General features: G+C 40.7%; 2 protein-coding genes across 5 annotated transcripts in view; one reads left to right on the top strand and one right to left on the bottom strand.

The window, feature by feature from the left end:
• afap1l1b (actin filament associated protein 1-like 1b) overlaps window positions 1-898 on the top strand; it is a 17,592-nt gene extending 16,694 nt beyond the window's left edge. For all 3 annotated transcript variants that reach the window (XM_080040414.1, XM_080040415.1, XM_080040413.1), the window contains one exon: window positions 1-898. This exon is cut by the window's left edge and continues 422 nt beyond it. The gene's annotated coding sequence lies outside the window, so the exon portion shown is untranslated.
• A 515-nt stretch (window positions 899-1,413) lies between these two features.
• Window positions 1,414-22,741, bottom strand: fgf13b (fibroblast growth factor 13b; the record flags this gene model as incomplete). 2 transcript variants are annotated; one of them, XM_080041642.1, is made up of 5 exons in its annotated part: window positions 1,414-2,792; window positions 3,906-4,104; window positions 5,383-5,486; window positions 8,238-8,348; window positions 22,606-22,741. In XM_080041642.1, 5 exons carry the CDS (start codon window positions 22,643-22,645, stop codon window positions 2,653-2,655), a joined length of 594 nt encoding a protein of 197 aa, XP_079897768.1. In that variant the 3' UTR covers window positions 1,414-2,652. The 2 variants fall into 2 exon arrangements, with proteins under 2 accessions (XP_079897768.1, XP_079897767.1); XM_080041641.1 differs by lacking the exon at window positions 22,606-22,741 and adding an exon at window positions 8,846-9,047.
• Window positions 22,742-23,879: the final 1,138 nt, after the last annotated feature.

Genomic DNA, 23,879 nt, shown 5'->3' with positions numbered 1-23,879 from the left:
GAGTGTGCTTCATCAACACTGTGAGTTCAGAGTTACAGGCAAGACTTCCAAACCAAAACCCACTCGTTTAATTCCTTTTTCAACAGGATACTTGTTAAAGGTTCAGTAAGCGGAATGGTCAGTTTAGCTAACTTCCTGTCAGTGACTGCAGTTAGCAGTCTCGTCCCCACGTCACCACATTAATGCACAAGTTATCTAGCATCATCTCAGATCCATAAGTTTGATAAAACATGATAAAAACCAACAAAACAGACATTGGGAAGGATTTTTACCTGCTCCGCCATTGTAGGCGCATACACATTCACCCATCTGTCGCTCTGCGCGTACACCGGCAGTGAGACGGGTGCCGGTTTGTAGCGTTCTCTCTTCTGGTTGGTTATCAGTAGTGGGATCCCCGAAAAGTTTATTTGCAGATTACATGCAGAGAGTGTGACTGAGAGATTGGCTTAATGAAACACACACACTATATAAGTGATCACTGTGTGAATAAAGGGCGATTTAACACTTATATTAACCTAAATAAATCGCTTACTTCAACATTAATGTAAAATACCAAAAAACTAAAGTAAAGAAATTATTATCACCTTAATTTATCTATATTAGCGACAGAAGTATCCCACATCTTGTGAGGTGTATTTAAGCCATAAGGAAAGCATATTGAGTATGACACTGTTCCTGAAACCAACGAGTAAATGTTTATTGTTGCAATGTGAAAATATTAGTTTTTTAACCAATATATGTGTATTTTCTTTTCATATTTGCCTTATGCACTTTATCATGTTGTATTTTGTGAGTACACAAATGTCTTGTAAATTGAACTTAGCAGCAGGCCCACTTTGCAGAATCATTTGATGATTAATGCCTGTGTGCTTCCCCTGTTGGTCACAGGACCATGAACAAGCACACCCATGTAAGTAAAAGATTACTTTATAAAGAAACTTTTTGTCTACTGTACTGTGCAATTTGGTTTCTTTCTTTGGAATGTTCACGTTTCTTTCTTTCTTTTAGTCTGGAGCTTCTCTTGGCAGGATTTAATTTCAGTGTAAGAAACCAACTGAATCAAAACTCTGAACTTAAAGAACTCAAATGAAAGCAACTGTTGGAACCTTTTGGCGTGAGTGAGCACAAGAAATAAATTAACATCCTTTTTTTTAAATACCATTTTTAAAGAACTAAAACACCTACAATACTTATCATACGTAACGTTTGTAGTTATTTCTTTATTTGAAGGAAGTATGAAAATTAAGCGACATTCTCCACCTGAGCAATGCAACAGTTCTTAACCCTTTACTGATGACTTTATGTTTTATATCATAAACAAGACTTACTGCATTTTAAAAATGCCATCAACCTAGGTGAACAAAGTGGGACAAGACAGTCTGTTAACTTCTTAAGAAAGAGTTTATTTAGTGCATTTCTAGTTTGTCCACAGCAGGAACCAAAATATTAAGTTAAACTGTGCTCCCATTTGTTAAACCGGTTCCAGTTCTGGTCCAACACCATTGGTCCACTTATTTTCTGGTGCAATACTATTGGTCCAGTAGAGTTCCGACGCCCTCGCATTGTTTCACTAGTGTTCTGGTATGACACTATTGGCTCACTAGTGTTCTCCTATGGTCAGGAACACGCAAAACCAGAATAAAAAAGGACCTTTGGCATGCTGCTAGTGAGCAGAGGTCCACAAGCTTCCATGCAACAACAAACAAACAAACAGCAAGGGACAACAACAACAAACGGAAAGATAAACAACAGCATTGCTTGTAAGAAGTAAGCATGGAAGCATATACAGTAAACCTTATTTCAATCTGCTAAAGCCCTCGGGAGGTTTGTCTAATACACAACAGATCTGAAAAATTTAAAATTCCCCCCAGACACATGCGTGCACACACACTCGCTCTTGCTTGCCCACACACACTACAAACCTACTGCAGGAACAGTACGTAGGCTACTAACCCTGACCTCTCACAAACACGCACACACACACATACAGACTCAAACACACACACAGGCACACCTGCATGCAAACAAATGATCTGCCATGAGTGTACAAGGAATACGTTTTGTCATTTGGAAAAATATGACTTAACCCCATGAGCTCTGTGTAAACATAGCGTACGGTAGAATAGATAAAGATTTACTTCCTTCCTTCCTTTGTCACTCTCAATCTTTCTTGCCATTTGCCTTTTCACAGCAGTAACTTGGTTAGTTAATACTCTTTGGTTCTCTGTAACAGTCTGTTTATGTGACTGACTGACTGACTGGCTCTCCATCCTACTTTTCTTTCTCGGCCTCCCTCCCTCGTTCTGTGTGGTTATGATACAGCAGGAAAAGTAGTCGAGGGGAGAGATTGGCAGCTCCTGTCCCTCTGCAGGCCAGAGCAGCGGATTGATTGTCTTTGATTTATTTACATCACAGTCAGTCACAGTGGGCTCCGTGAGGTGCAAGAACACATTCATGTCCTTCATCTTCTGCTCAACTCCTCCTACCATTCACCAGCCTGATGTGTGGGCATGTCGGCCTGAGATCTGTGTGTGTGAGTGTGTGTGTGTTTGTGTGTGTGTGTGTGTGTGTGTGTGTGTGTGTGTGTGTGTATGTTTGTGTGTGTATGTTTGTGTGTGTGTGTGTGTGTATGTGTGTGAGAGGGGTGGTGGGCTAGGATAAGTCATTGTTGCTGGGCGACTTCCCTCCGCCGTTAAGTATGGCCGAAGCGCTGCGACTCTTGGTCGGCGTGCCGCTGCCTGACCGTGAGAGTTCTGTCAGGTCGTGGAGGGACGGCTCCCTATACATGGCCACTGTTCACACACACACACACACACACACACACACACACAGACACAAAATATAAGGCAACCAGGCAAGAATCATTAATTCAATTAATAATTGAACCATGCTTGACTAGCACGCCTTGTTCAGGCACTTAAGACACTCCGAGTTCGCCTGCACGTCCATAACTAAGGTTATTTAATTCTGGTTTTAGAACAAACTCTTGACTCCAAAGTTAAAGGGCAATTCCTTCTATGCTAAACTGAGATTTAAGCTGTGATGTAATGATGCATACAAATATAAGGTATCATCATGAACTAAACAATGATTTAAATATATCTACATATCCTTATTATGTCAGGCCACTGTCCAGTTCATCTGAGAACATAAAAAACATCTCCAAAGTCCAGATGAATCAAATAAGTGTGACAGCATGTTAAAAGAGGACACCACCTTTCTAGAGCCCTTGAAGCACTACAAAACTGTGTGAACAAAAAAGAAGTCTTCGTTATCTTTTCCTAGCATAAACAACAAGCATGATCAAGTTGCATCAAGGGTGCAATGTCGCCAGGTTTTAACAATGCAAAAAAAAGGCATGGAATAGAAAAAGAGATATCTCTAGTTCTGCTGCATTGATTTTATGCGACTAGTTAGTTGTGACGTAATAAACTCAGATTGAAGGTACTGGTACAGAGAAACAGTACATCTTCAGTTGATAATGTGAAGACAGACTTCTTGTATGAACATTTAGGCACTATTTAGTTTCAGGGGAGGGGAATTTGTTAGCATTTGCAGAGCCTGCAGTTAGTTTACATATTTTCTCCACGTGTAATCCTTAGTATTCAAAAATTCTATCATCATAAATCAGAACATAAATTATTTTTGAGGAACCTGGAACCAAACGTAGGACTTAGACTATGTTTGTAGACCAAACTGTGGAACAAAAGTGAAACAGTAACTTTTCAGGAAGCTTTCTAACGTCAAACAGCGTTCCAGGGATCCCATTCTCCCATGAGAAAAGTTTGTTTATTCAGTTATGAGAATATACCTTAGAAAACGTTCACTTCTCTGACACACCCAAAGTTACATAGTCCACCATGAAAGGCTAGTCTGTTGCTTCCACTCGACTAATAGAGACCTACCTTTGAGCGGTTTGGGTATGAAGTGTGCGGCGGCCTTGTTCTTCTTGACGTGGTTCCCCTTCATGATTCCACCTTCCTTGTTGAGTCCCAGGTACCAGGCCCGACCTGAGGCCTGCTGCCGGTACAGCATGGACGAGTAGGTGACGTAGTAGTTCTCAAACACGGACTCCTTGAATTTACACTCTGGGGTAAAATGTTCCTGTGGGGTTTGGAAAGAAACATTGTGACATTATATTATAACAAAGAAAAAGCAAGGCCATTGATGATAAGGTAGGCAATAGGCATGAAGGGACAAGCAAGTTAGGAGCAGAGTCACAGACTATGAGTTTATGAAGGAAACTCCCATTAAGTGTCCCATCCGTCCTCCATATTGCCATCGGCGTATTCATCCATCAGTCCTTCCTCCTCTTTGAATCATTATCTCAGCTAGGGCCTAAGTCTCCCCGACGACAAACTGCATCAACTTAGGACAGCTGACATTAGCATTTCCTTATTCCTGCATCTCCATAGCAACCGGCTACTCCCTTTGAATAGCAACCAGCACACTGTGAGTAAGATGGTTTCCCAGGGTTGCCGGGGGAAACGGAAAGATACAGAAAGAATGTTCATACACTCCGTCATGCATTAATTTTTCATGAATTTTAATTAAGTTCGCTGTGCACAAGCGATTTTCAAATAGATTCAAGTAGACATGATAAATGTGCTTTGTGTGTATGCATCTATAAATTACTTTGTGCGTTAATATTCTGCGTTTAATATAAGGTGAGAAGATGAAACGAGCGATATCAGTGTTATGCCTGGAGCCAAGACAACCCACAGCATTCTGGCAGGACTGAGCCAGATATAATGGAATACGAGCCTGCACTGGCCTAGCAGCATGGCTCTTATTACATCATCATGTCATTTTTTTTTCATGTGTTCACCTTGTGTTCTTGTTTAGATTGCTCGAAGTGTGTGTTGCTTTAAAAAAAAAAATTCTGTTATTGCCTCATCACACACCCACCATCAACATCGGGAAAGTGAGGCATTTAACGCGCTACACAGCAGCCAACAAAGCCTACTGGCCTGTAGTACGTGCACAGTTGGGATGCACGTGTAAATCTGGCAGGGAAAAACGTCAAATAAACACATTTCAGGGGCTGCTGGAAATGGACGCAAAGTAATCCTCCCTTAAGGGACATAAACAAAAGGAGGCTGGAGAGAGACTGTAATCAATCCTGAGCAGCCACAATATCAGCAGATAGATAAGGGTCGCTCAGACACTGGATTATAACACCCAGTGGCAACTGACTCACGAGGCAGCACTCACTGTAGTTTAGCTATAGATGTGACGATAGGATGATAATGACATTGGTCACACTAAAAGCTGCTACTTCCTTTCTAAATCCAAACCCAAAGAAGAAATGTTAGTCTCTAACGGGCCTTAATGATGATGATGATGATGGAGGGATAGTGTGTCTGTGAGTGTGGGACCTACAGAGGTGTAGAGAAAGCCTTCGTTGTTCATCGCCAGATAGAGTTTGGTCTGGACCCCCTGGATGGCCACCACTCGAAGCCCCACAGGGATCAGGTTGAAAACAGCTATGTATGCACACACAAACCCACACAAATACACAAACACACACACACATACACACACACACACACACACACACACACAGATTACAAGCACACAAGCGCACAGCAAACAAACAAGCACTCACACAGTGAACACAGGAGGAAAAACAGAGAGAAAAATCCTCATCAATATCAATGCAGCATCTGGTATGATGACACTTAAGTTTTGCCTCAGAGAAGCTATCTTACAAGGTCAGTCAGGCGCTAAGGCTACTAGAATATACAAATAATTTAGCGCCCAGCATTAAGCACAGGATAGAAAGAGGGAGAATGACATGAAGCTAAGCAAGGGTCAGGTATACATTTGGCAGTCCAAGGTCAGTTGCACTGCAAGTCTTCAGCATTGAAAACATAGGCAGCTTTGAGTCTGAACCAAAAATGAAAAAATCCTTAATGACAACTAGTTATGAGTCTACAACATGCACACATTTTAAAAGGTAGTGCCACATCCAAAACACAAAGGCAGTGAGTTTAAAATGATAGAAATCCTCTTCAAAGAGCTGAAATTGAAGAAAGGTTAAACCGGTTTATCTTGTCAGGACTGTCGTTGCTACTTTTGAATGTGCAGAGCAAATAGAAAATTCCCAGGCTCATTCGCACTGTGAGGTTCAAGGAGCTTTTCAAAATGTCTATTTGTGAAATTTACAGCACGATTATTGAAAGCACAGTCTGATCCAGTTTAAAGGTATTTCCAGGCATGAAGGCATCATTTGGGGGCGACTGTGGCTCAGGTGGTAGAGCGGGTCGGCCAATGATCAAAGGGTTGGCGGTTCGATCCCTGCCCTGCCATCTGTGTCATGGTTGTTGTGTCCTTGGGCAAGACACTTCACCCTCCTTGCCTCATGTGAACATCGATAGTTAGCCTGCTATCGGTGTATGAATGTGTGTGTGAACGGTAATGTGGGAATGGGAACAGGTCTCCCTTGAAAAAGAGTCTCCGGTATCAATGGGATTTACCTGTATAAATAAAGGTTAAAAAAAAATACAATTAAAAAAAGATTTGGCAGTTGTTTCAAAGCTTCAGCATACAAATTTTTTGGTTCTATCATACATTTGTTCCCCCCTTTTAGTTTCTACTGAGGGGAACAACCGGAGAAAAGTAATTTATATATTTTTCTACAGTAAAAGCTCTGGAGCAGGGACATAATTATTGTAATCTGTTGAGTCAGGCCATTGTTTAATTACATTCATTTAGCCAACCGTGTTCTTTATATAACGACTGAGTCGACTGTGGTTATATGAAGATGGTGGATTACATTGATTATCTTTTCATTCATTCCAGTCAAGTCACGGACAATTGATTTTCTTGTGGGAGGCGTTAACATGATGTGCACACCCTGTGATCCTATAATTAAAGAACACACGCTCCGTCTTTCTCTTTGCACACAACAACAGTTGGGTGGCCTGAAGAGTGGCAGGGATTAATGTGCGACGCAGGCAATACCAACTGCGTACCAGAAAGGAGAGCAATTGCCGTCTGCACCATGACAACAGAGCTGAATTAGCCATATCAATCACAAGTTGAAGCACGGTCGGTTGTGTTCGAGTGTGTGTGTGTGTGTGTGTGTGTGTGTGTGTGTGTGTGTGTGTGTGTGTGTGTGTGTGTGTGTGTGTTTGTCTCTGTGTGTGTGTGTGTGTGTGTGTGTGTGTGTGTGTGTGTGTGAGTGATTGAGAGAGAGAGATTTAGAGAATGAGATAGAGCAAGCCTGAGGAAACCTGTTCACTGGATCAGTTCAACCTAGTATCCTATAGGATGTGGTTTGACCATTGCACTGTGCATCCTGTGGATATTTAATGGATTCAATATGCAACAAACATCGAACACATATAGATTTCCATCTGACCTTTGGAGGAGACACATGTACCATTTCACCAATTAACTGAACACCTGACAGGTTGTTGACTGACTGTCGGACTTCAAATTCACATATCAGACAGATTTCCACAGGGTAAAGTTTAACACAAAATTGGATCTGAACTAATTTCGAATGATAGCTCCGTAATGGGACTATGGGAATTAAACTGAGTCAGACCTCTGTAGTTATTGAACCTTCATCATGTTAGAAAATAATCTAATGTACCTTCAAGTAATATTGAAAAGAGAGCTTCTTCGTCTATATTTCTTCTATTTTTGTAGAGAACGATTTTTATTTGAACACATTTTATTTTCTATTTCTCTATAGCAGGACAGAAAACTATTCATTTACATGCATTTTAAAGACTGTATTCATTACAGTTACCAGAATTGGACTAACACACATTTATGGACTAAAGCTCTCTAAAGCCGATTTCAGAGTTGAAATGGTTGCCGAATCAATCAGTAGAACGATTAAATATTCATCAGCAATAATGAAAGTAATAATGGATGAATTGTTTCAGTCATCTTGCCATGCTAAAATACTAAACATTTGCTGGATCAAGTTTCTCAAATGTGAGGATTTGATACTTTTCTGTTTATAGATAATTCAGTAGCTTTGGTTTTGGAGCGTTGGTCAGATAAAACAAGCAATTTGAAGACTCAGTAATTGAAATACCCTGAACATCCTTGACCTTGGGGCAATTGTGATAGAAGTGTTTCATTATTTTCTTCCATATTGTAGCCAAAATAATTAATTCAATAGTATAATGGGTTGTAGGTGGATTACACAAAAAGCAATTAAAGAAAATCAGTGCATATGGTTTTCTGTTCATCTAAAATGCCAGAGTAAGACTTACCGCAGGTGCTGTCTTCATCCTTGGTTCCATCAATGGTGCCATCAGGCTGCATCTGCAGCTGGAAGCCCTGGCAATTGGAAAGCCTGGTCACAATGCCCTTTAACTGGGGCTCTAGAGGGGAGCAGAGGAGACACGTTGGCTGCATTCATTCCTTATCAATGTCATGAGAGCACATCGAAAGTATTAAATCCAGCAGCGGAAGAGAAGTTTAGATTTCCAATCACTGTGCCTTGAGGGCCTGATTTGGATCCCTGAGCCCTGAACACTGTGGCGCACAGCAATTATTGACAAATGTACAGATGTTAGGAGAAGCAAGAAGTAGGTGCTTAAATAAGGATCCTGCTTTTCTGGAATCTCCATCAACCGCTATCAGAGACACATGATGCTACATGATGCTTTGCTGCAGGACAAAACAAAGTTATTTACATGGGATGATTGTGGCATGCAACAGGGTTAACTCCTGAACCACAGACAGAAGCAGTTCATAGGGTGATGGATGATCAAGTGAAGAGAGAAAATGGTTGGTTGGTGGTGATGATGATGTAGCGGTGGTGAAGATGGTTGAGATGGTTGTGGCTTATTGATTTCTCTCTCCCGCACTCTCAGACCTGGTGGCCGCTTTCTCTTCCGTTTCTTCCTCGATCCAAACAATTTAACCCGCGAGAACACGTTGAGCTTGCTCGGCTTCTCGTTGGTCCCTTTGCTGTTGCTTGGGCTGCCAGTGCCGCGGCAAGCATTCGCCTTCTCCCGCTCCCTCGCCTGCCGCTTCTGCCGGATCAGGGAGCTGGCGATAGCCGCTGCCCGGGACATGTTCCCCCCGTGGAGTGAAACAAGGCTGCGTGTCCCGTTCGCAGGAGGGGGTGTCGATAAGGCGGTGGGGGTGCGGGGTCTACACTACCCACGGCTTATAGTTCGCGTCACACACCGTTCCGCTGCAGTCTCGCATATAGCCGTGATTTCGAGAAGCGTCCAGAATTATCCATGGGTGAGTCCGGGCGCTTCATGGAAGTCGTTAAAAGAAATCCAGTAATGTGCCAGTGAGTGACCGCTAAGGACGCCGCCTCACAGCCTCCCCTCCCCAAGGGATCTATGTGGCAAAAAGCTGTCTGGTTCCCCCTCAGGTGATTCTTCTGTCTGTCCCGGGAGAGTTCCGTGCGTTCTGATCCGGTCCGGGTCCAAGTATCGAATCAACAGCTTAGACGCTGGTGTGAACGACACCGGGGGCTGTTGTTGATGCTCACTGCAGCTGCCTCTGCCTCTTCTGCTGCCGCGCTGCGCCGCTCCCCCGGTGGTGATGCTCCGCTGCTCAACACGCTCCGTGACAGAAATGCAGCAACCGGAATGTTTATCAATGGGACTGCTCTGACTCCGCGGAGTGGGAACGCGATCATGATGCAGCCCTGCCGTTCATAAAATTGCTGCAGCCCTGCCCGCCCCGAGGAGGGTGGACGTGTTTTAGGAGCGTGTGTGTGTGTGTGTGTGTGTGTGTGTGTGTGTGTGTGTGTGTGTGTGTGTGTGTGTGTGTGTGTGTGTGTGTGTGTGTGTGTGTGTGTGTGTGTGTGAGTGAGTGTATGTCGTCGGTGTGATAGGGCAGCTTTTTTCTTCCTCTCATAGGGCACCTGTAACCCTGAACCCCACGTGGCATGATATTTACATGTTATGCTGAATACTGTGATAGGCGGGGAGATTGAGAGGAGAGGGCGCGGGGGGGGGGGGGGGGGGTGTAATATAGTAGGAGCGAGACACACAAACAGTTAAATGAGAGAGAGCTGGGAGACTGACAGGTGTATGAATGATAGGAGGAGGAATAATGGAAAAGGGGGACATGAGGGCATGGAGAGGAGGGATAGCTATTGAGTTTGCCTGTAGCCTGTGAGTGTGTGTGTGTGTGTGTGTGTGTGTGTGTGTGTGTGTGTGTGTGTGTGTGTGTGTGTGTGTGTGTGTGTGTGTGTGTGTGTGTGTGTGTGTGTGTGTGTGTGTGTGTGTGTGTGTGTGTGTGTGTGTGTGATGAATGGAGAAGGGGAGGTGAAAATGAAGAAAGGCAAAAGAGCAAGAGTTAGTGAGAGAGAGAGGAATGGGAGGGGGGTTAAAGAAAGAGAAGGAAAGAGAATATCACACATGAGAATGGAGCGAGTAATAGGAATCAAGGCAGAGAAAGCAAAATGAGGTGAGGAGGTCTTGGTGGTGAGTGCGGATGACAGAGAAAAGAGAGAGAAAAAGGATATTGACTCATTTTATTTTGGTGCAGAGGTTTTCACCATTGCTGGAAAGGCTGCCAAGCCGTGTGATAGAAAGAAGCAGGTGGATAACGGGCGACGGCATCTCAGCATGCATGCGCTGCTGTGTCGTTTTCCAGATGTTTCCCTCTTTCATTTGCAGCAAGAGGCAGAAGAGGCGCGCATGCATACATGGCACCAATCGGCGTGTTGCCCTGTCACAGGCAGGCAGCCCCCACCCCCCCTCCCGCATAGGAGATCAGATGCACAGCTGTCAGCGCCAGATACAGCTGCTGCAATGGCGCATGGCAACTCCTGCAAACTGGTCTTCATGAGGAGGAACGAGGCGGCGGACAAAGAGGGTCGTGTGAGTGACTATGGAGGTGGGAGGTCGACCTGTGGCACACATGGCGCCATAGCAGCAGGCAAAGCAAGTGCTCGCTATTCGCCCAGTGCATGGGGGGGGGGGGAGGTATATACTGAAAATCGATGGCTGGACAGTAGGGATGATGTAGTGAGCAGTAAATTACACGACTGAAGCCGAGGCAAATCTAGTACACTGCAGTGTGAGAATAAGCCAGTGGGCGGAGGAGAGAAAGTGATGGACCGTGGCGGTGGACAGAGAGCGGGGTCAGGACCTGGTCAACGACGAGGTTAGGTAAGACCCTTTAAACGCGCCACACAAACATGTAATTGATGTGTAACAGCTGTTCTGTGCCTTCCCCGAGAGAGATAGATAGAGAGGTCACTTTAAAGCCATAAAACATTTCATAACTAATCCGTGCTGTCATCTTAAACATGGACATATCAATGAGGCTACTACACGTGCCAAACCACAGTGATGAAATGACTGAAAGCCGCACGTCAACACAACAGTCCTTCATCTTTTATGTATGAGATCCCTGCTTTTAAACCCACACCCACACCGCCACCTGCGCCTGCAAGCAAAAGCCACACAGACGAGAGGTAACACAATTTGATGTAACAGAACAAACGAGCTGCAGGTAGAAAAAACAAGCCAGATGTACCACTGCCAATTCTCCCACTTTAAGCCTTCAAATTAGCACATCAACAGAGTGAAATGTTACGGAAAACAATTTAGTCAATAAGTGAATCGATAGAGAGGCCATTAAACAAATAGGCAGCAGCGAGGGATTAAAGCAGGATTAAAAAATACCCCAGTCAAACAAATGGGTAATCTATACTGGATAAACACATTAAGACTATGTATGTGTGTGAATAGAGATATAAAAGTGGCATGAATGCCAATGAGAGTAAAATCAGACCAGCAGCATGCAGCAGTATTCATAATAGTCAAACACCTGTAACAAAGCTATGAGGCCTTTAGTAGGTATAGCTGGCAATATGATATAAAGAATCAAGAATCTAAAGTAGCCTACATAAATTAAGCTTTTGGGACATTTTGTTTTCAGTAAAAGATTGTTATTTTGATTCAGGGTCACTGAGGGCATTGGAGTTAACTAACCCTAACCCTTACAAGTTGTGTTTTTTATATAAATTATATTTATATATACTTATTATTTTTGTAAGTTAGCGATGTTAAATGTGCCCTGTGGGAGTGGACAACAATACCCGATCAATTCCTACAACAATGTGCAGGTGAATTCATTCTCCAGGTTACAAAGTATAGCAACAGCAAAATTAAAACCAGTACAAGGGCATTCATTATTAATGATTGTATATGAGTGTTGTAAAACAAAAAAGCCTATAGCATATACCCAGTGAAAGTGTTCTGTCCGTAGGCGCTCAGCAGCCGCAGGGTGCGCCCGCTGCTGTTTTCAGAACCAAGGACAGCGCTACGAGTTTTAATTGAGTTTTTTCTTTTTAACTCACGTTTTTCTCATTTGACTCTTTCTACATCATATATTTTCTACCTATAGTTTAAGACACATATTTGATTATAAAATAAAATAGGTTTTAATATTGTTAGACTGTTGAAATTTTGTTTTTTAATAATATAGTAGGCCTATATCTTTATATATTTTATTTTAGGAAATTCGCTATATAGAAACTGCAATAGCCTCTATGGACCTTATTGAACAGCATTTATGTGTATCCCTTATCCACTAGAGCAGCCTGTTCCCAAAGCATTTGATAAAGTTGTGCAGATATTCGTAGAGTTTCTCTTTAAATATTTTGTAACAGGATTACAGGGCCGCGGGTCAAATCTACTAGCCTATTTTCAGAGCAGTTTCCCCTCTCGGTCCTACCTGAGGTCGATCGGCGGATTGGGAAACTCATGCTGCGGCCGTGGAGCTCCGAAGCCTTGTGCTCATGGCTTTTCCAACCACTTCCTTGTTGTGCGCTGCTCGACCAAAAGAGGAGGAATTACCGAAGTTCAGAGAATTCTCCACGGCATCGGATCCATTAGGGCCGCGCACATGGCGTTGACGCGAGATCATTACAGAACATTAGAGGCCATTAAGCCTATGGAGCCGGTCATTAATGATTCATCTCAAGGCCTGCGCTGATCTGGCACAACAAGGAAGGGAGGGAGCCAGCAGGCCTTTCCCAAATCCAAAGATCTATCGAAGTAGCAGCGTGTGTGTGTGTGTGTGTGTGTGTGTCTCTGTATGTGTGTTCCCCATTTACCAGATTAGTTAATCTGCTGGGGGACACCTTTACAGTTATGTTGAACTCTGGTCTTAAACACACACACACCCACCCATCCACACCCACACACACACACACACACACACACACACACACACACACACACACACACACACACACACACACACACACACACACACACACACACACACACACACACACACACACACACACACACACACACACACACACACACGTACACACATTTTGACCTACAACCCCTAACCATACACAGACTATACACTATAGCAATAATAGGTTCATCCAGAAACTTTTGGAAAATTGGAAAAATACAATTTAAAAAATCTGTTTTTAAAAATCACAATCTCCTAAAGTCTTCAAATTGCATGTTTTCAAAAAGAAATCTAATTAGACTCTAATTCTGTTGATTGACCAATCTTATTTTATCTTGTGTAAACTTGCCTTATGTGACTACAATGTACTGCTACAGAGAAGGAACAAGACAAAGGAAACATTATGATATACTGTATGCCAAAAGAGAGGTGAACTGAATGAACCCTTCTCAGCAGCACTGACTGAAATATATAATTTAACCAAATAACACATTGCCTCAAATTCTCTATTAACAACGCATAGCACACTGGTCTTTACCCTCAAACTACATACAACTTAAAAAAAAAGATCAAAAATTTCAGGCTGAATGTGGGTAAAATGAGAATTATATGACGTAGATGTAATGGAATGGCTCAACTGTCAGTAAAGGGCTGGATCGACATACGCATTATAAATGATGCTTTCACACTGAAATAAGATACATTTAGAACCCTCAGACAGCACATGGAAAAAAGTAACTACCAGCTAAATCAAACTCACGCAGCATGCACACACATGCACAATAATGCACACAACTAATGGCGTTGTGCTATTATCTCCCTGTTGGTCTGTGGGCGATCCTCACGGCAAACCAACAAAGCACATTACATGGTGACCACACTCTGTCCAGGATTACACACAGACTCTACGCGGCCACACATACCATAGATCTATATAATCAGTCCATTACATTGTTCTGCAGTTACAGTGCTTCCTGTTAAGAATACACCAAAGCCCCCATATTACTGAGATGATAGAGAAAGTATTACAGATTGCAGAGTGTCTGTATACTGCAGGGCAGGGCCATAAAAGCCATTGGAGACAGTGAATCAGGATGCTTCTGATGAACATGCTTACTCAGCAACTTGAGAGAAAAAGGAAAATATCATTGAGGGGAAAATGTGCTCTTGCCGTTTTTGCCCACATAATTGTATTATTATGCTATGGCTTCCTGTTACTCAGAAAGGACATTAGATCAAGCTGATGGATTGACTGGGTCTTCGTGGGCCTGTGATTAATTATTTATTTCCTCCCTTTGTTTCAACTGAACTGCAATACCATTTTAGCTTTGAACAAACACATAACGCCTCCCAAAAATAACTCAGTCTAGCCTTGAAAAAGCAAAGTACAAAGATGCCAGCAAGTTTATTTTGGCAAAGATTCTCAGGCCAACAGCCTGGGCAGGTAGCCAGTATCCAATCACTAAGAAAAACGTTTAGTGTTAGCGGAGTAGCTGCTATCATTCTCTACCAGTGATTCAAATTGTGAGCCACTAGATGGCACCATATGTTCAGATAACACAGAGAAGGGGAGCGAATGGGAATGATAAATGTGTCTGCGCAAAAAAAGGGAGACATCCCAAAGTTAGGAAAAGTTAGAAAATTTATTAGAGGGCCTGATCATTGCCTATACTTTTCATAGTTCTATCACTTAATAATAATAACGCATTTGTTTTCCTCCACCACACATATTTACAAAGTGTAAAAATAGTAACGGCAAGAATGTAAGTGGCATAGTGGAAACTTTTTTCAGACTTCTGAGGGGAAAGTGTTGCATTGACCGATTCTTGTCACATTTCTATTTTTGGTCCTGACTCTTAAACTCCCAGGAATATAAATTAACGACAGACCTCATCTACTGTGGTGCAAGGTGGGCTAGGTTGTCACCAGGAACCACAACTGAATAATTATGCTTTGCCATTCAATGTCCCCCTTCTTTCATCACATTACACAGTATTTATAGTCCCAGATTATATAGCCATGTCCAGATATAACCATTTTAATCTCCTATAGTGACCATTAAGGACCAACAGATTAAACCGCTTTCAAGGCAATCACATTAACTGCAAGCAAGAAGAAATAGGAATGTGTTTGTGTTTTCTCTGTCTGTTTTATGGCACAGATGTTTTTAATGGAAAACATCATATTGGCCTTTTCTCAAGATCTAGATTTATAAAATCATACATATAAATCATTGTAATGATGAGGGATAAAACATGTAACAAAGAAAAACAAGACTGACAGTCCACAGCTTTCCTAGCGGCTCTGTGGAGCTGTATCATAGTCACACAAATGCAATTACAATTTTAAAATGATTATCTTTAGCACATATGAGGTTTACCATGTTCACCATTTGAGTTTAGCGTGTTAGCATGCAAACATTAACTAATTGGCACTTCACACAGAGTACAGTTGAAGCTGATAGGATCGGCGGAGTGGACTGATCGAGATTCTGGACTGGAGTGGACTGACATTGCTCTATCTAGAATTGACCTGCTAGAATTTGGGTGGTGGAGATGGGCTACCATATTTTTCCAAAGATGCTCAATAAATGTAAAGATACTGTAAGTAGATAATCAAAGGTATATGCGCTCGTCAGTGCTTGTAGTGTATTAGTTCTTCTGAACTGTGTGCTGATATAACTCAGTGAAAAGACTGAAGTGGTTCAGTAATATATTGGATGGACCTTAATTTCTGTCCAAATGCTGACCTCTAATGCCAAATTGCTATGTCAAAGCTATGGGTCAATTTAGGTTAATTAACAATAATGTCTGTGGTGAATCCTCTCCTGCTGTTGAATCCAGGCACACGCGCGCGCACACACACACACACACACACACACACACACACACACACACACACACACACAAAGGCACACACTAAGGCACACATAGTTATAATCCACATTTACGTATAAGCTTAATGAGTTCTATCAAAACTTAGGCCTTAACACCAATTGTATTTATTTATTTATTATTATTCTTTCGGACAATTCCACACAATACACAATTATCTCTTTCACATCATACATCATACTTTGTGTTGTCCGAAGGGTGACGGAAGAAGCCAAAGGCTTATCAGGTCCCGCCCCCATTTTCATCAGATTCAGATTCAGATTCAGATACACAGATACACATTTACTGTTACAGAAAAAAAAGAAAAAACACAATTTTGTTGTTGTTTTTTTTTGTTTTTGATGATTTTGCAAATTTTTTTGTGTTAAGCAGCTGCAGTCCAATACACAGTCAATGTTCATTCTCATTATTCATTGACCTTGCACAACTGACATGCTTTCCATTTTCCCAATGAATTTTAATTACTCATCGTTATCCTCTCTTTCCACTGTAGCCATTTTTACGATGTCTCCTTTGATATCAGCGATTCCAGCGATTTCTCCTTTGATAGCTGTGATGTCTCCTTTGATAGATGCAATACCGGATACAATTTTTGCTATCCCCTCCCCAACAGCAGTAATAGCCTGTTTTGTTCCATCCATATCTTTCGACGATGTACATCTTCCATCTCTCCCTTCCGCTTGTGCAACAATGAGTTTCTTCAGTTTGCGATACAGTATTATTCAGTACAGTTAACAACCCTGTCTGTCTGTCAACCTGAGGCAGTGAGTTATTACTGAAGATATTGTAGTCAAAGTTCACCATCTAAGTTCAACAGACTTGACACATTTTGTTGTCTTTGGTGTCTTTCGTCTGAATTATTTTGTATTGATCTAAGTTACTGAATAATTTAAATTAAAGCAATTAAATATAATGAATGCGTTCTACGCAATTACTCAACATTTTTCTTTGCGACTGTGTTTATTGGTCTCTGTTATTTCCCATGCAACATGTAAAGTCTCTTTATTTGGGAAAAAGATAACTTACGTTGGTTTATTGTTACTTCCATCATAAAAAAACTAGACTTAAATAATAAGATATTCTATCTCTTTGGGAGTGATGTATACTCAAGCTCCTATTCAGCTATTCAATATAGAAACACGTTATGCTGAAGAATCACTCACAATCAGTAATGATTTTCAATTTTATTGAGACTACCACACTAGGTTTTGAGGCTGAAGACTATAGTGAAGTTGCACTGGGTGGGCTATATTATACTGAAAGGTCTCGTAATGTGTTCCACCTTATTTACGCACTGTAAACTATATCACCAAAGCTGTGACTTCAATCACCTGCGCCAGTTTTAAATTCAATAATAAATCATAATTTTCACAGAGGCTGTCAGCTTAAATGATGTATTACAGGACCATTGTAGGCCTACTGGAATCCTTTACAATAGAGGGTAAGGGTTAATAAAGTTCAGTTATTGTACTATAAATCACCCCTTCTGGTTTATTGGCTTGGCTTTATTGGTTTTCCTGTTTATTGATGTGTTGTTTTGTGTCTCTTGAAGGTGCTTTATGAGTAAAGGTTACCATAAATAACCTTTATTACTAGTATGCCAGCAGCCGTTTGTTCCAGTTGAATATTCTGTTGCTATAGCAACCCCTACAGGCATAATTTCATAGCAGCTGAAGTTTACATCCATAAACACTAGGGCCTTGTAACAAATCGTGTACTTCTGTTAAGGCGAGACACGGCAGGCAAAAACATCGTTTTTTTAAGCACTGGTCAATTTTGAGATTTGTGTCTATTTAGCTTCCATAACATGTCTTCTTTCATACTAGTATGGATAAAATGTCCAAAATATACGTTTTAGGTGTTTATTTTACTAAATTTTGACTGCTTGCGTCTGTATTTTGCTCCTAAATTCGTCAAAAGTGAGCATTCTAACGTAACATACAGCACCGCGACCGCTGTATGAATCATAATAATCATGGTACTGTTGGAAAGCTCTGAATCTCAAGAACAACGTTATCTGATCCAAATATGGTCATTTCCTTTGTATCAGTAACCAATCGTGAAAGTGTGAGGAGGGATTCAATGCTAGGAAAGCGACCTCATTGGCTAATGCACATTTCTGACGATGTGATTCGCTAAAAGGCATCACGTGATGCTAGCCCCGGGTAGCTCGAAAATCACAAAATAAAATGGGAAAAACGTTGAAAATATGCCAAACCAACACAAAAAAAATACTTAATCAATTGGCTACGGACATTACATGATCGCCATTTGAAGGGGAGAAGTGTTAAAGACATGTAAATCACGCCGATCACGTCGGAGAGACACAGACTGTCAGACGATCAGAGGGGAGATGGTGGGGAGAGAGAGCGTCTGTGCCGACAGGAGCAGGTTGACAGACAGTGGCTAATAATGAATTAACCACGTTTAAATTAGCATGTGGATGTAAATGTTACTATGCTATGGTTTATATATGTTAAGCAGTGGTAGGCCTATATGGCATTGAAGGGTGTAGGGCCTAATTCAATAAATTACTCTAGCTATTATCAGCAGAATTCACGTTTTTATCTTTAACGGCCGTTTTCTCAAAATGAGCTTTTTCCAATACTCTGCGAAAGATATCTCAACTTCTAGACCACTGACATCAACCAAACTTTCTATAATCATTCATAGCACTATTTTAAAGGTTTTTACAGAAGGATTTGTTAATATATTGTTAATTGTCTGATTTATGATACATTTTCCTCCTAAAAACATGCCTAAAATGCATTTCTAAGACATGTACATAGTCTTTTTTGATTTATTAAATGAAAAAAGGCTGTATCCAAAATCTGTTGTGTAAAAACTTTAGAAACTAATATGTGGTTAAAATAAAATAGAGATTTTAACTCTGGCTTTATCCAACATCTCAAAATCTTTCTCGAAAAATGACCCAAATTTACGCATAATTGGTTAAATATTGCCATATTTGCATATTTAATAAAATATTAAAGAAAAACATGTAATACAAAAAATGATTGTGTTTGTGTCAGTAATCAACTGGCAAAGTTTCATGATGATATCTATAAGTTAAAAAAAAATCCCTATTCACCTGGGGTGTCTCGCCTTAATACACTTGCTATTATGAGTGCAAAAGTGAATTCATATTGAAAAACAATTCTAAAAGCAGTGCACTTTAGGTACCTGGATAATGCACACAAAATTATCAAAAAGCTGAGTATGGAACGATCGACACTTCTCACTGTCAATGGTTGCCATCTTGACTACGTAGCGCAAGAGGCGGGACCACCAAGATGTTTAAAACTTGTGTAACCATCAAAACACTGACGCGCTGTACGAATGTAACCCTGCATTCTGAATCGCATACCCTTTCTTTTTACTATAGGCCTAACGCATACTACAGCTGACATACTTTTACTAATTTATTTCATCATAACATTGCTCCGTGGCTCTTGCTGTATAGGCCTATCATTATCCCTGGGTGTTATCACTTGGAGGCTCAGTCGATGTGTCTCTTCTACTGTGGAGTGGATTGTGGGTCAGAGTCACCAAAAAAAACATGCTGGTTTTAACACTAAAAGTTACGACCAGATATAGAGCATTTGACTAGCCTGGAAATCCAGACCTGCCGCTAGGCGCTGGCAAATTAAATTTGCTGCGCCTGTTGGTCTGGACACTCTCCATTGAAGCTCATTTAATATGTCAAGAAATCCTGAGCTACCAACATTAAAATCGTTCTTTCTGATATGGGCGGGCCAGAACCCTATGTATGGTGCTCTGGGGCGGACGTAATCAGTTGACGACAGCGTGCCGCTGTGTTGTTCGAGTTTCAGACGGTTTTCGCCTCGACACTTAACGATTTGGAAGACGGCACTCAAATATTTCATTAGCAAGTAGGCCTAAGAGGAATGTTCTGTTTTGCCGACCGACCACGCCAAAAGTTTAATTTAACAGTTAGCCCGCTGTTCGCTAAACGAATATGTCACCTTGTTCATAGCTCTGATTGGTCGTAGTGCTATCCAATTGTGTGCAGTGGCATTTGAAATGCACGCGTAGGTGCCACCCCTTGAGTTGGAAAGGTCTATTGATAGTGGCCAGACCCTCTATCGTTCTAGATATGGGTCTGGATTTCCAGGCTAGCATTTGACCACATGTATTGGGACATCTTAAATATGTTTTTGCCATAGCCTACTAAATAGCAGAAAAATATGGGTATTGGAATGCAGCCTTAGTAAAGTTATATGCTGATGACTGTGTGTTTTACACTAATACTTGACAACATAATACACGTCGTAGGTACAGGTTGTGGCGAAAGACACATTATATACAATACATAACACAATAAATATATAGGCCTACTGTTAAAATAAAATTTAAGCAGTTTTTAAGTAAAATATATAAACTCCAGTGGGAAAGTCTGCAGATATATTGGAGCATTACAAACGTTTGTCAAAGGCTGGTGATAAATAATGTTTACTTATGCCACTTCTTCCCCCGTGGGAAATAAGGCTGTGATAATGTTTGCAAGTCGCTTATCAAAATAAATATGTATTGAAAAACAGTTCTTAAATATGAGTGTCATTTCCGGTAAGTGCACAATGGCAGTGTTTGATGTGAGACAATACTACCCTATGCAAAACAGCACACTACGCAAGTAAGTACAATGTACTAACAGTAGTACCTGATTTGAAACACATCATGTAGGCTTGCATTTGGGGGAATAAACCCCAAGTTAAACCAGTAGCCTACTATATCTTGTGGTTAGCCTCTGAGTGAGGCAATAATTATGGTTTAGACCCGCATTAACGTAGCCTACGTTGTGGAGTTTCCAAGATAAATGACTGGGGGCTTGTGTTTCACCTTTCACTGTTGATAATGAGACACATAATCTATATTATCTATATATCTTGTTATTGTGTTCATACATTTTTGTCATCCTTTTGTATAATTCTTGTTTATGCAAGTTGACCTTTTCTGATTTGTAATCACTATCTATCATTGAATTTCTAGTCCAGTAGTTTTCACTTAAAATCACTAAAAATCTCAAAGGCCCAGCAGGAGAATTGAAGTGCAAGTCACGAGAATTGCAGTCCGGTTCTCCTTGGCCAAGTCTGTAATAAATATCGCTTCATAATTCATCCAAGTCTTCTGAAATATTCTGCCACCTGAGTTGACCTCCAACCTTAACAGAACTTCCTTCACAGTAAGTTGAAAACGTTTCATTTTATACTTCCGATATTAATACTCAAGAAGTCTATCGGTCAACAACTACCAGTAGCATATGTAAACTGTCCAAAAAGATATGGTAAAGGGCTGGATTTGTGCTATGGAACCAGAGAGGCCTAATACATCCAGCTGTTTAATAATCTAGGGTAGCAGTTGCAATCATATATAACCCATCCAATTTTGATAGATTTACACATGTTTATGTGTTTTGTAGGCTACACAAACCAAATTGCCAATTGGGGACATAATAATAAATAAATAACATAATAAAGACTATGAGCAACAATCAAATCAAATACATGATTTAGCCTACTGAATAAACTAAAAACCTTTACTTAGGATCATTGACAAGAACACCGAATATAGGCTTTTAACCCTAACCTCTAAAAACAAAAAAATCTGGCTAAAGGGGATAATCAATAATGTCTTAAATACCCACATTCTTGATTAGCTTTCTGTATAATGCATTCCGCAGTAGCCTTTTGGCAACATCATGAATATTTTTCCAATGCGTTTCTGCTGAGTCGACTAAATCAGGACTTTACCCAGCCACAAAACGCTTAATGTCATGTGTTTGGATTTTCCTTTTCCCTTTGTACTTTATTAAGTTATAAATGGACCTCATATAACTGCGCCCTCGTAAAAATTCCTTTACGCAGCATTCCTTTCTTCTTTTTATTGTGAATGAGTAAGGCTGGGTCTCATGCATATTTCATGATGCAGGATCGCGCTCAGCTTGCGGGCAACACCCTTTGTGTCTCCATGGCAATGATTGTTTCCCAGTATGCATTTCGGTGTATCGCGCGTCAGTTTTATTCTATGTCCATGGTTTTATTGCTGTCCAGGGACTGTGGAGAAAATTAAATTTACTAGACCTTACCGCCAGAAACCCTTATATGTGGAAACAAATTGAATAGCGTGTCTTAATGTTTTTACAAAATCAATATGGATGTTTCATCTTAGTGCACACTGTAATCAACACCAAGCAATGCTTCCTACTGTTTGTGTAAAGCTCTAACCTGCAAGCATGTAGTTTGTAATACATGTTTACAAAATCATCATGAATAGACTTTTCTGCAGGGTCTTTATTAAATACAGATAAATAAAACAGCCTACGCCCAGCGATATTTTAAAGTAGACTAGTTCAGTTGTGTGCGCCTTGGATTCTGGACTATGGGGACAATGGGAATTGGCCAGCATGCTGATCTCAGCAAAGCATATTCATACATACATATTTCCTCTTTTTCAGCTGACATTTTTTTTTAAACGCGTAAATTGACATCCTTCCTTGTATTTGGCTCGAGTTTATCATCACTTCACTTACCTTTGGAGGCATCCTCTTTGCTTTTCGATTTGGAGCTCATGGAGCACTGCGGTCGCTTTTGGTTGTTGAATCAAACTTCGGCGAGAGATGTAGAATAGCCTCTTTTTACTTTTTCATTTTTCAGATGTTGTTCCCTCCACGCATGGCGGCGGTATTCCAACTCTCATTCGTCTCCGTATCCCTCTCTGCCTCTCTCTCTCTGCCTCTCTATCTCTCCTGCTGTTCCTCGGGATGCGCTCCCAATCGTGCGCGCGCCAAATCTTATCTCGCACGCGCACACTGAGACACAAGGAAATCTGACACAAATGTGTGCGCACCAAGACAATCATCTCTTTTAGTCTTCCAAACTGGACATCCTATATAAATGATCCCCAAAAATCAAAGGTAAAACGTATGAGGTTCTCCTTATATATACTGTAGGCAATAGCTTTATTGTTGGTTGATAAACAATTTACTGATGATTTATAGAGCCATTAAGAGCAAACTTTTGTATTGCAGTTTTCTGGAAAATCCCATAACCTTTGTTTTGTCTTTTTAGCCAGCTCTTTAGACCAATTCTTAACATTTACAACATTTGACTTTATGTGTTACAAAAAATTAACATGGTACTTCCATATAAGAAATTATACATGTTAGTATAATGTACTGAATCATGAATACTCAAATGACCTTCCTTGTACTGTTCTTACTCATTTATACAGGTCCCTATCTCATTACTGAGGTAAAAAACAACAACCAGTTCTTCCTGGTGGAGTACAGTAGTGGGAGGCACATCTGACTTAAAGAAGGTCGCCATATTCCCAAACTTGTCGTCAATCCGATAAATGCTGATCCATTTGCAAGCATCCTGCAGAAACACAAACCATATCGTACTGCTCTGTTTCTGAGACAAAGGTATTGACTTTAAAATATATCCATAATATTATTATTATTATTATTATTATTATTATTATTATTATTATTATTAATAATAATAATAATAATAATAATAATAATAATAATAATAATAATAATAATAATAATAATAATAATAATAATATATTCAATTTATATAGCGCTTTTCTCGCACTCAAAGCGCTTGAATATTCTTCTGTTCCATTACTGTTCTGCTTTGTGTTGGACTTTTTTTTTTACTGGCTGATTCAAACTTGCTTTTCTTGCTGCCCTTTTAGAACAAAAAGTGTCACATACGACCCCAGATCCCTTCAGCAGAACCCACTCTGACAACAACCCTCCATGCAAACAGACAGGGCCCTTGTTGGCAACTTACTTCC

The sequence above is a fragment of the Ammodytes marinus genome, assembly GCF_949987685.1.
Source record: "Ammodytes marinus genome assembly, chromosome: 14".
In the NCBI taxonomy this organism is placed as follows: Eukaryota; Metazoa; Chordata; class Actinopteri; order Uranoscopiformes; family Ammodytidae; genus Ammodytes; species Ammodytes marinus.
Note: the sequence above shows the minus strand (reverse complement) of the source record. Positions and strands in the feature narration are given on the sequence as shown.